The following is a 12,418-nucleotide window of genomic DNA, read 5'->3' on the forward strand; positions in this document are numbered from 1 at the left end:
CAGTGACAAAAGCATGCATCAGTATTGGTAATCTTTTTTTCAATATGCTGTAAATTATGCGTAAATTATAAGGAAATCTGCATAAACCATGGGTTCAACCGATGGTTTTCATAACCACCTTTGTAAAGGCCAATGAGTTTTCACTGACTCTTTTCCCCTCTCACCATCTCCTGTGTTGATACTGCAGATTGGAGACAGTGTATTCAACCTGAAGAACGTTCGAATAAACTGCCTTTGCCCAAGCTTCAGTGAGACAGCGATACTGGAAGGAATGAGAGAGTTCATCAAGCATCCCGTAGCAAAGGCCATATACGGTTCAGAACTAGAAACTATTCCGTGAGTATTTTGAAGCTCCATGCCCCCCTGCCAAATTGAGCATTTCCCCGACGAACACAGGTTTATCAGACAATCTCACTCAGGGCCCATTGCAGAATATGCATATGTGACTTGCATGTAATGTTCTGAGTTGCATCTAAACGAAACACTACTACAGAGGGATAAAGGGCCCAGTACTTGGGTCCCTTCTGTTAAAGTTTTATGTATCGCATTTTCATTCACAAAATACTCAAGATAATACAACACATATTTGATTAGTTATCTGTAATGAAATGAAATGCACAATACGGATTCCCAATCTGCTCTCATTAATGGATTTGATATTTGCAAAAGTTTGTATTTTTAGTGGTATTAATGTAAATTCAACCCTGGTATATCAATATCTCTCATCTTCCAGTTCCATTTTTGTAGAGTGGATATATTTTGTTGTTTATTCAACAGCAGTAATATGTATTTTCAGGCAAATGTACCAAACTTTGAGAATGTTAGATCTATTTTACATTGGAATCCCTCAAGCATGCAAGATAGACTGCAGAATACATAAGAATAACAATGACTATGTGAAGATTGCTTGCTTGTATTACGTATACATGCACTTGGCACACTGAGTCCAGGGCCTCATTGCATAAAAGTTACTATTATGGTAACTTTGTCTTCCAATTGTAATTACCATGGTAATGGTGATTAACAGCCAATCAAAATCAAGGATTCCATGTAAGTTACCATTGGGTGGCAAAGTTATCATAATGGTAACTTTTGTGCAATGGGGCCCAGGGCAAGTTTCTATAGATATGTAGCTTAAAGATCAAAGTCCACCCCAACAAATATTTCAAAGGATTCAATGGAGAAAAAAATTTAACAATGACACTTTAATCAAAGTCAATATAAACAAGAGTGTCGCGAAGGCAAGCACATAATACGCCCGCCTGTATCGTGGAAAATTGATTAGTCAAGCAAGAAAAGTGGAAGGTGGCAACTTCACCTTTGACCTTCTGACCTCAAAATCAATAGGCTTCCTGGGATCCATGCTAGTATCATACACACCAAATCATGTGAGGTCACACTGACATGTTTTTATCTTTAATACCCTTCTGCTGTCCTTGTAAACGCGATAACTTCAGTTTAACTTAACCTAGGCTCATATGATTTGGTGTGTATGATACTAGCATGGATCCCAGGAAGCCTATCAATCTTGAGGTCAAAAGGTCAAGGTCACACTGACATGTTTTCATCTTACCATTCTGCAGTCCTTGTAAACGCGACTTCAGTTTAACTTAACCTAGGCTCATATAATTTGATTTGTATGATATTAGCATGAATCCCAGGAAGCCTATTGATTTTGAGGTCAAAGGTCAAGGTCACACTGACATGTTTTCATCTTAACCTTCTGAAGTCCTTGTAAACGCGATAACTTTAGTTGAACTTTACATAGGCTCATATAATTTGGTGTGTATGATACAAGCATAGATCTCAGCCATTCTAACGATTTTGAGGTCAGAAGGTCAAAGATGAAGTCGCCACCTTCCACTTTTCTTGCTTGACCAATAACTCCATTTTCCGTGTTACAGGCAGGCGTATTATGTGCTCGCCTTAGCGACACTCTTGTTATCTATTTATTCAAATCAACCATTTGTTGGGGTGGACTAGGTATTTAAGGTCTAACCAGAATATATACCATTTTTAGTACAATTATTTAGATATTCTCTATAAATGGCAGGCTATATTCTACCATTCATTCATTCATTCAAAGAAATATATACATGTATATCCTGTTATTCTATTGATTCATTGATACATGTCTGTGTGATAGTGCACATAACATGAGCTTTTTGAAAATCTTTTCTTTCTTGTTTTGGATACCCTTGTATTATAATCTGCCATGTTTATTTGTATCCAGAGTTTCTATGGTAGCTGAGGGTTTTATTCGGCTTGTGGAAGACGACAGCAAACACGGAGAAGTGATGAGATGTACTCCTCAGAATGGGATCGATTACAAAAAGTACAGAGACTTGGTCCCAAGCAAGCTCTAATACTGTGTTTACACCCACAATGGTGCAGAAATTGTTAGTGCTTCGTCTGTAAATGAATCACAAGTCAGGTAATGTGTAATACCTCTTTAACACTGAGGAACTTGTTTTCAGGTGTACCTGAGTGACATAGTCTCACACCAGGGCCCCATCTTACAAAGAGTTGCGATTGATCTGATCAATCACAACTATGGATGGCCAGCAACGTCAACATCTATTATTCATGTTTGTTCAAAATATTTTTCAACTATGATGTATATTCATGCATTCATTGTTTTCTTGAAAATTCACTGTGCTTCTCCTTGTTTACAAAGGAAGGACATTGTGCAAATTTTCAGTAGAAAAAATTATGACACTGATGGATTTCCATAGGGTTCGATTGACTGGATCAATTGTAACTCTTTGTAAAATGGGCCCCAGGTCTGCATGAAACATTACACTCAATATATCATTTACAGCAATATATTGACAATTCACTGTAGCATGAAGTGAGGATTCGTACAGTGAAAACCCAGTGAAATGAGGTTCTTGGATTTATCAAAGTCCTGTCTTGATCTTATATGGTAAATCAATGGATTGCAATTTGCTGATGCCAGACCATTCAAGAAGCAATGAATATTTCTGTAGCCTACCTATAATGTTGAGGTTCAGCTGATTATTTTTTACCATTGATTACGAATTCTATTATTCTTTCGCCGGAATTTTGAGAATTTCAGGCCAGTTATGAGGAAGAATAACGATATATAGCAAATACATGTCCATTGCTAAAAAAATTTGATTCCAACACTCTGTCCATGATAAATATGGTATAATCCTCCCCCATGGAAGATTAGGCCAAACCTTCTTTACATGCCCTAAAGCATGTAGAGTAATATTACATTGAAAACTCTGAAATAGTTAAGATCATGAATATACACATGTTCTATCTTGACCAAAGGTTTTACGTGAGATCACTTTATCCTGGGTTTTCACCGTTTTATGATCGCTTTTTACCTCAAAATATTCTAAAGCAATATAATCCATAATTTATATGAAAACTGTCTTTGATTTTTCTCCATTGTCGTTTGATTATTATGACACCAAAAATTATGAAATTTAATTTTTATAGGCTATGTGTCTATACTAGTCAACTTTCAGTGTCCTTCTACTTTCAAGATAGTGTATAGGAAAGTCCATTCCAAATATTGAATGTCTGTATGCTAGCTTTAGGGCAATTCCATTAAATGATCAACCTTTTTGTACGTCCGACCACCATTTTTTCAAGTCTTACTTCACTTCATAATCTGACCAAGTCATGGTCCTTTGAGAACATTACATACTGTCAAAAGAACCAGAAATCAAAGACTGAACATTTTTTGAAGGTCCCACATATAGGGGGTCGGACATACCTACATATTTTATGGAATTGCCCTATACTTTTCCATTTTTCCCATTCTGATTATGATTGTATTTTTTAAAATATAGTTTTTAGGGGTATTGTTCATCTGTCAGGCAATCTGAATGAATATCAGGCTTGTCATGTATTCATTTATTAGACACCTACCAATATTTTAGATTACAATTTTACTTTTATATAAAATATTATGAATATAGTACATAGTGGTGCTAAAGTTATTGAACCCCACCAGAAAATGAACATATTTAAAGTGTTCAAGTTCTGCCATCTTTTAGATATTTAATTGTGAAGTCGGGTGATAAAGTATTACATTCAAGAAAAAAAAAATTCTTGCCGAACATTGTAGTGTTGTTGTCTACATTCAACACTCAGCATGGAGGAGTGCGATTTCTGGTGGGGTTCACTAACTTTTTAGCACCAGTGCTGTATATGGTTGCGTTTGTAGCTGGGGATTATGACATTTATGCTCATTATACAGTATATTAAATTGTATTATTAACTTTGCACAAATTTCATTAATTCTTTGTTTATATTTTTATTATATGCTTCCTTCAATTTACTTTACAGCTGATTTCTGTTGATAATGCCATCTAGATATGCATAATTGTGCAAATTCCCTGGTAAACGTTATTCTAAAGACCAATATTTTATTTACACTAGGCGTTAGTACAAGTTTGATCTCTGATTATGCCATTTAATATAACTTGCTCATAGTAAATTTTCAACTTGCCTAAAATGTAAATGCATTTCAATGTTTTCCAAAGAGGTGTAAAGCAAATGTTATAATAATTTTTGATAATAAGTTTATCATAGAGAATAATGCTCATTAATCTTGACAACGTATTTCTTAGGTTTATCCACTTTGCCAAATATTATTTTGTATTTGCAGTCAATTATTGTTCATGCTACGCTAGTAGGTTTGTACCGGTAACTCCAAGTTTTTATAATTTTGTTGATTAAGAGCATTTTTTACAAGAATTATGGAGCTTACCTAGGTTTTATTTCCATGTGAATTTAAATATTGCCAAAAAATATACCTACATAAATAGTTTAATGCTTGCATATCACTAATATATATTTTTAAGAGTATTTTCAAAACTCTTGTGATTTGACATCGCTGAGAAAGCACAGGATGGTACTACCTGTTATTTCATGAACACGACAAGAAGGCCATAAGGCATTAGATTTGCAACAAGACTTGTGTATCCTGGATGTTGCTAGACAGTATGACAAGCATGCTCCTTGCATCTCTGGCCATGTTTACAAAATCACTTTTATGTTTTGTAAAGATTCAGTTTTCGTTATTCAGGAGAAATTGCCATTGTAGTGCATACAGATAAGCATTTCTTTTTTTTAGCGTCATGCAGTATGCTCTCATTTTTATGATGGTGTAACACTACCAACCATCAAGGATGTGTAACTTGGGAATGCATCATAGATTTGTGAGGATGATAAATTGGCCAATTCTTGGAAATGGGGAGGTGCATCAAGGATTGAGAGTACATAGGTGTTCTGTGCATGCACATAGCAACATGGTCTGCCGAATAGGTGTGTCACAGAAGTAGTGCTGTAAATCCAAAGCTCACTATTATCACGAGTCATTTTACAGGAAAAAAGAATGTAAGATATTATGGTTGTAAGTGATTATAGTAAGTGATTATTATATTACTGAAATATAGAGACGATGACAGTAATACAATATATACACGTTGACATCTTAATTTTGATGTTCACTTTCATCATCTCATGAACTTGAATAGTACAGTAAAGCAATTTTATACAGAGATGTATATATTCTTGTCAAATTAATCTAATTATTATTAATATTGAATTGTGATTATGTAAAGAGATATATTTGATATAAATTTCATATCATGCAGATTTAATAAAAAAAGAAGAAGACCAAATCATCAAAGCAGGCTTCTTTTTCTCTGTCAATGAATATTCTAAGAATTATACACATCACAAGTTGAATATTATGTGACTTTATTGCACTACGATGCATTTATAATATCACACAAAGTTGTTTGGAATGATACAAATATATGATTTGCAAAAGCTTCAATTGATCAATGAAACAATAGATACTGTATATAATCAATCAATAGTGATAAGATTGAATGGAATTTATACCCATCATATCCAAATGACACACAATAAATGCAAAGTTTACTGGATAAAGATCATAATATTTAGAAAATGAAGTATAGGCCCTGGTGATATTGTTATTAAAATATGACGAGCAGGACTGCTAATGCACAAAAGTACTTTTCAAATAAGCCATGACAGAAGATTTCACTGTTTTTAAACTGCTCATTGTCAAGCTACTATTATAATCAATGCATCAGATTGGATGAGAGAGAATAGCTTGAAAACCACCGTAAGAACATCCTTTCAAGAAACACTCCCCTTGTATCGACATCCCGCATCAGTGGAGTGTTTCAAAGGGCTGAGAGTTGTGAATTGGTTTCTCAATCATCAAAGTAGCTTTAATTTAAATGTACAAATGATCATCATTCCTAGTGTTGCTGAACCTTCAAAACTATATTACACAACCTTGTCATGCATAATATGTTTATTTTATTGTCTAGGAGTTCACTGAAAATAATATATTCATTAGCACATTCAGTCATTTCATGAACAAATTTCATCAGGAACTTTGGCACTCGATATCAGAGTCATAATTAGTATGTGAAGTCATGCACACGACTTCCAAGATAGCATGTTGTAAATTTATACTATGGCTTGGCAAACAATGAATGTGATTTGTACAAGGATTTGAACCATGGGCCAAGAAATGTCCATTGCAACATTCTACAGGTAACAAAGTTGTAACAATTGCAAATCATGAAAAGAATTCACAATGTCATTTAAAGTTCTGTAATATTACTAGACAAAATGCATTTGTTCAACGTATGATTCTAAGATCAGACAGAGCAAAATAAATGGAAAATGAAAACAAACATAAAAGTTGCACAATGTCAAATAAGAAAATACACACTTCTGTCATTGCTTGTTTTCACTCGTTAACAATATAAACCTACATCATACGTTGTTCTTCCTCATACTTTGTTCTTTAATCCCTTGAGAGAACAACAATCATATATTGGATTTATTCATGTTCATGCAAGAATATCCAACTAGAATATAAATATTTTTTTACACAAAGTAAAGCATTAATACATCAAATGTCTATTTACGATAGAGATGAAATATATAAAAATGCTGTAACTTTTCATGAATTATCTCTCGCTGCAGTATTTGTATAAAAATTACACTAACAGCAATTTTCATCATATATATATCTTCAAGGTGCCTACTCACAATGGCTTGATTCGACAAATTGAAGGTGGGTTAACTATAACCTGGACCCATTTCATAAGAGATTTAAAACTAGTGAAACTTTGCAATTTTTGTAACTACCGTGGAAACAGTGATTGGCTGCTGAGCCCTATTACCATGGGAGCTGCCATTTTAAATTTTTATGAAAAAGACCCCAGGGTTTTTAAATGTGAATTTTCCCAGAAATGCGCTATTATGTACATCTTCAACCCATCTCAGTGAAATGCAAACTGTAACGCCAAGGGGTCGAATTTATTCCATGACATCAAACATTGGGTTTCACAAGTAATTGGATAGAGTTTACCCACCTTCGTGAATTCAGGCCAATTTGGTATTTCGTTTAATCTAACAAGACACAAAACCAAATCAAGGTGCATTTGTGTATATTTCATTTTCAAACACACAATTTCTGATGAATATTACACAATCTTCCTTTCAAAAATACATACTATAGATTTCAAATACTTTTGAGAAAATATTCAAGAATTTATGAAGTCATCATGATCAACAAATAAAACTTGACAACTTTCATATCTTGTGAACTCCCTACAAATTAGCTCTGCACACAATATTCCATGACCTTTGATTCCAATTACTAGTAATGGTAGTATACATTCACCCCATACCCGGTATATATACAAATTTATTTTCAACAATAATACATTTTATAATTGAGCCATTACATTGGGAGGAGACCTGGCAAAAGAATGCAACAAAGCTGATGATATATCTTTGAAATAATCTCATTCTTATTAATTCAAACTTAAATAGAAATTGCCCCACTCTTTTAATGTTGTTTTAATTTTGGGCTCTATATCAAAACAATGCAATTATTGATAAAGAGGCAGAAATTTATATTTCAATGGAATTAAAATCTTTCTCTGCATGAAGAAATGAAAAATGCACAAATAATCTTTGGAAACCATAATGTTTTTTAAACAAAATGGCCATTTTACATACTTCCCATTTTCAAGTTTTTTCTTATTTTTTAAACAATATTTGTATCTTGTAAATATAATTTTAACTTCAAATCATATCATCTCTTAAAAAAAACATTTAAGCATATCACCACCATGCATTTACAAAATACAAACAACCAAAAAGTAAATAAATTGAGGATTTCCACTTAATTATGTTGTGCTTGTCTAATTTCATAAATATTCTTTGAATGGAATGCTGACATGGTAAAAGAAACCCTATAAGTCTACTCCTAGTATTTATTGCACAAAAAATTGAAAAAAATAAAACAAAGTACCTTTATAATGTTTCAAACATACTATGTATATAATTAGAACTTGGATTAAAATGTATAAATAATAGCAAAAATGTTTAGCACATGTTTAGTCTTGAATATTGCACAATCAACAATGAAACTATTTGGAGGATTACATATTCTAAAACATTCACAAATAATAAATCAAATCTGCTGTGATATTGATAAACTTTGAAAATCTGTATTCATCTAAAAATGCCCTATCAATTGTTTGTTCTCAATACAATGGTTAAAATTCATTTTACAAATATCTGCTGATAAATTGTATCTCAATAAAATAATCAAATGTTTTGGTGAGAGAGAAAAAAAAACATGGCTGTCATAACAGTACATCTATTGGGGTAGTTTTCCCCTTTGCTATAACAAGTTACTGTTAATTGTTTTTTTTTTTTGGGGGGGGGGGAGGGCCGGGGTTGTAGATAGAGAATTAAGATTTTGACAGGATGTGGTCAGATCAGATAAAAATGTTTTTTACGATTGATTACATTGATCATATTATTTACAATCATCAGAAGTTGACTTTAAGATCAATTGCTAAGCTGTGTATTATGACTCCCTGGACCCTGTCTTACAAAGATTTGCGATTGATCTGATCAACCTCACCTATATGGAAAGCCAGCAACGTCCACATCTAAAATGCTTGTTTGTTCAAATTTTTTTGTCTAGTTATGATGTATATTTATACATTCATTGTTTTCTTGACAATCTGGTGTGTTTGTCTTTGTTTACAAAGGACATTTTGCAAATTTCCTGTAGAAAAAAATATGACTCCAATGGATTTCCATAGAGTCATGATTGATTGGATCAATCTTAGCTCTTTGTAAGACGGGCCCAGGTCATGCTCTATGTCATCCGGTACCCTGTTTCACAAAGTTATTATCAATGACAATATGTCGATCAATAACGGTACAGTGAATTCCTTGATTTTGATAGGCTGAAAAGAACTCTTAATAGAGAAACAATAACAAATTTTCATTGAGGACAACCTTTATGAAGCACAGCCAAGAGGTGACACAGCACAGACTGATCTTATGGGATCCTTTTTATAGTAATGCAAGAAGAGCAAGACCAGGGGCCTGTTGCAGAAAGAGTTGCGATTAAATGCAAGTCAAAATATCAAGCGCAAGTCCCAAATACCGGGCGGGTGCTTATTGGCTAAAAATCAAGTTGCGCAAGATTTTTTGAGTTGTGTTTGATCACAACTCTTTCTGCAACGGGCCCCAGGAGTATTTTCAATAGAAGCTGATCTCTGGAAGATGTGTGGGACGGTGCATGATTCGACCAGTGATGCCAGTCTTAAGGCATATGCCTTATTTCAGGCACTGACAACATCGCATTAGTGGGCCCCATCTTACAAAGAGTTACGATTGATCCAATCAATCTTAATACTCTAAGGAAATCCATCCACACCGTCATTTTTTCTACAGGAAATTGGCACGATCTCCTTAGTAAACAAAAAAATATCACACTGAATTTTCAAGAGAATGATGGATGAATGTATGCATGTACATTGTATCTAGAAAATATTTGAAATAAACATACATTTTAGATGTTGACGTTGCTGGCCGTCCATAGTTGTGATTGATCGGATCAGTTGCAACTCTTTGTAAGATGGGGCCCAGACCTTTTCATGCTTTATATTGTACAGCACATTTACAGGGTTATAATCGTTTCTGGCATACTGGCTGGTATCCTTGAGGCTGCAGGAAGGATCATCAACGGGTCTTAGGAGGACATACTCATCTTGGGTCGACTACACAATTGACTATGACTTTCTCAATTCAGAGCAGGTAGAGACTGAGAAGTTATTACTCCTTTTTCTGCTTATCCCCATTGCTGTGTTTCTTGCTCTTGCCGGTCTTGCTTCCTGATTTGGACTTGGGTCTGAGGAGGGAAGCCAAAGATAGAAAGTACATTAAAAAAAACTAGAAGAAAAAATACAAGTATATTTTCAGTTATTCTGAACATATGGAAACCCACTAAATGTAGATAAAGGTCTGTTTGAGTAGACCTTTTATATTAAAATGAATCCAACTTCAAATCACTGTAACCTATGGCAGACATAACTGGGGGGTTTTCAAATAAGGACAAAAACACTTTCAATGCATGGGTTATGTAATGTTATCAGGGGCCCGTTGCAGAAAGAGTTGCAATCAATCGCAACTCTAAAAATCATGCGCAACTTGATTTTCAACCAATCAACAGCGCGCATTTGGGACTTGCGATTGATTTTTTGACCTGCGTTTAAACGCAACTCTTTCTGCAACGGGCCCCTGGTGGATTGCGTGGCCAGTGTATACATTCTCATATGTTATGTATACTATAAGTGCTTAGAAAGTACCATAAAAAATACCTTAACCGAATTGGTTCATGGGCTTAAGTAGAGAAGTGCCTGATTCAAAGCAATTTTTCAGGCCAGAATAGTAGACAATGTTTTTACCTCTCCTATGCCAAATTTCGCCCAAATCAAGCATATTTCTGTCTGGTTCCAAGAAATATATAACTTGGGCCAAATCATGCATAATACTGCAATATTTGCAAACTGTGCTTAAGCTCAACATTGATGTATTTGCCACTCTTTACCCAGGGGAGATGCAGATAAATAAATGCAGATCTACAACAAGAACTCTTCATTTCATATAACAAAAACTGATAAACACAGTTTTGTGAGGGGATGTAATATACCTCGACTTCAACATTACACATACTACAATGTGAAGTTATTTGTGGCGCTCTTAAATGAGAAAGAGATTTACTAATTTTACCTGTCGGTGCGTGCTGATGTAGTGTAGATTGATCGAGGATTATACTGGATATTGGGTTTGAAGGCCTTTTGACTGGACTCGCTGGATGATCTCTTGGATACCTTTTTGGGATGTGCACCGCTGGCTTTAGTATCTTGTGTAGGATCAACTGATGAACCCTCATCCTTGTGGGAAGATGCTCCATCTAGATTTGGAAAAAAAAAAAAAAGTACATGAAACTTGGCTCTTAGTCTAATTGCTTCTAATATTATGATACAGCATAGGCCCTTCTAATTTTGTACTATATAGCCACAAGTACTGAAGGTAGTCTTATAACATTTGTTCCACAACTGAACTTACTCAACTTAAAACACTAACCTTATAAATTTGATTTGACTAAATGAAAAAAAAAAAACTTTTGCCGTTCTCCACTTTTTCATCTGTCCCACAGCTAAATTTAATCTACTTCGAACATTAACCCTATAAACGTAAATTGACTTAATAATAAAAATTCATACCTTTTTGATGTTCTCCACCCTTCTTTTCCTCCTCTTCGATGTCAATGATTTCATCTTGTTTGCCCTTTCCTGTATCTTCACCGATTCCTTTCTTCATTTCCTCCTCCTTATCATCTTCTTTCTCACTGCCTGACTGCTCTATCTTCACTTTACAATCTTCATCCTTCTTCTCACTCCTACGGTGTACCGGTGACCACGCCTGCTCCACTTCCGCTGCCGGTGTTGCCTGGCGCTCAAGCAGCACTTTCGGTATCTGCCTAGGGCCCTGCATCCATGGCTGCTGCTGAAGTGGTGCGCCTCCCATCGGTGCTGCTGGTGATGACTGGCGCCTCAGCGGTCCAGAGGGTTTCTCCGATGGTGCAGTCTTGGTTGGGGTAGGTGTAGTCGGTCTACTTTCCTGACAAGATTGGGTTGATCTTTTCCTGACTTTGCTTGCATGTATTTGGTCAGTTTCACCCGCTCCTGTGGTGCTTTCATTATCCTCTTGTTTCTCCTGCTCATCCTGGGAGAATTCTATCTTTGGTTCACTCCTGATGGGTGCAGCCTGGAATTTTTATATAAAAAAACATGTTTGCAATGACAATAAATGCTTTGTAGAGAGATTACAAATTGCATTACGATTGTGATTTTAACAATAGAAACCATGCACAATTTTTTCAATGTTTTATTCAGTATCAAATCAATTGCAACTTCTAAATATACAAATAAAATCACAGCAGACATTCAAACGATGTCAACAAAAATAAGGGACATTGTCCTTATTTTTCTAAATCCATTTTTAC

The 12,418-nt window shown here is 34.8% G+C and overlaps 2 protein-coding genes across 3 annotated transcripts in view; one reads left to right on the plus strand and one right to left on the minus strand.

Annotated features, from left to right (window-relative positions):
* The window catches only part of LOC129254080 (15-hydroxyprostaglandin dehydrogenase [NAD(+)]-like), a 21,759-nt gene extending 17,195 nt beyond the window's left edge, over positions 1-4,564 (plus strand). For both annotated transcript variants that reach the window (XM_064095046.1, XM_064095045.1), the window contains exons 7-8: positions 188-336; positions 2,234-4,564. In XM_064095046.1, coding sequence (XP_063951116.1) covers positions 188-336; positions 2,234-2,366 — 282 coding nt within the window. In that variant the 3' untranslated portion in view covers positions 2,367-4,564. The remainder of the gene's footprint in view (positions 1-187; positions 337-2,233) is intronic.
* Positions 4,565-5,728: 1,164 nt separating this feature from the next.
* The window catches only part of LOC129254079 (uncharacterized), a 29,588-nt gene continuing 22,898 nt past the window's right edge, over positions 5,729-12,418 (minus strand). The window contains exons 21-23 of the mRNA XM_054892535.2: positions 11,637-12,180; positions 11,140-11,323; positions 5,729-10,258 (exon numbers count right to left, since the gene is read on the minus strand). Coding sequence (XP_054748510.2) covers positions 10,183-10,258; positions 11,140-11,323; positions 11,637-12,180 — 804 coding nt within the window. The 3' untranslated portion in view covers positions 5,729-10,182. The remainder of the gene's footprint in view (positions 10,259-11,139; positions 11,324-11,636; positions 12,181-12,418) is intronic.

The sequence above is a fragment of the Lytechinus pictus genome, chromosome 2 (genome assembly GCF_037042905.1).
Source record: "Lytechinus pictus isolate F3 Inbred chromosome 2, Lp3.0, whole genome shotgun sequence".
NCBI classification, from domain to species: domain Eukaryota; kingdom Metazoa; phylum Echinodermata; class Echinoidea; order Temnopleuroida; family Toxopneustidae; genus Lytechinus; species Lytechinus pictus.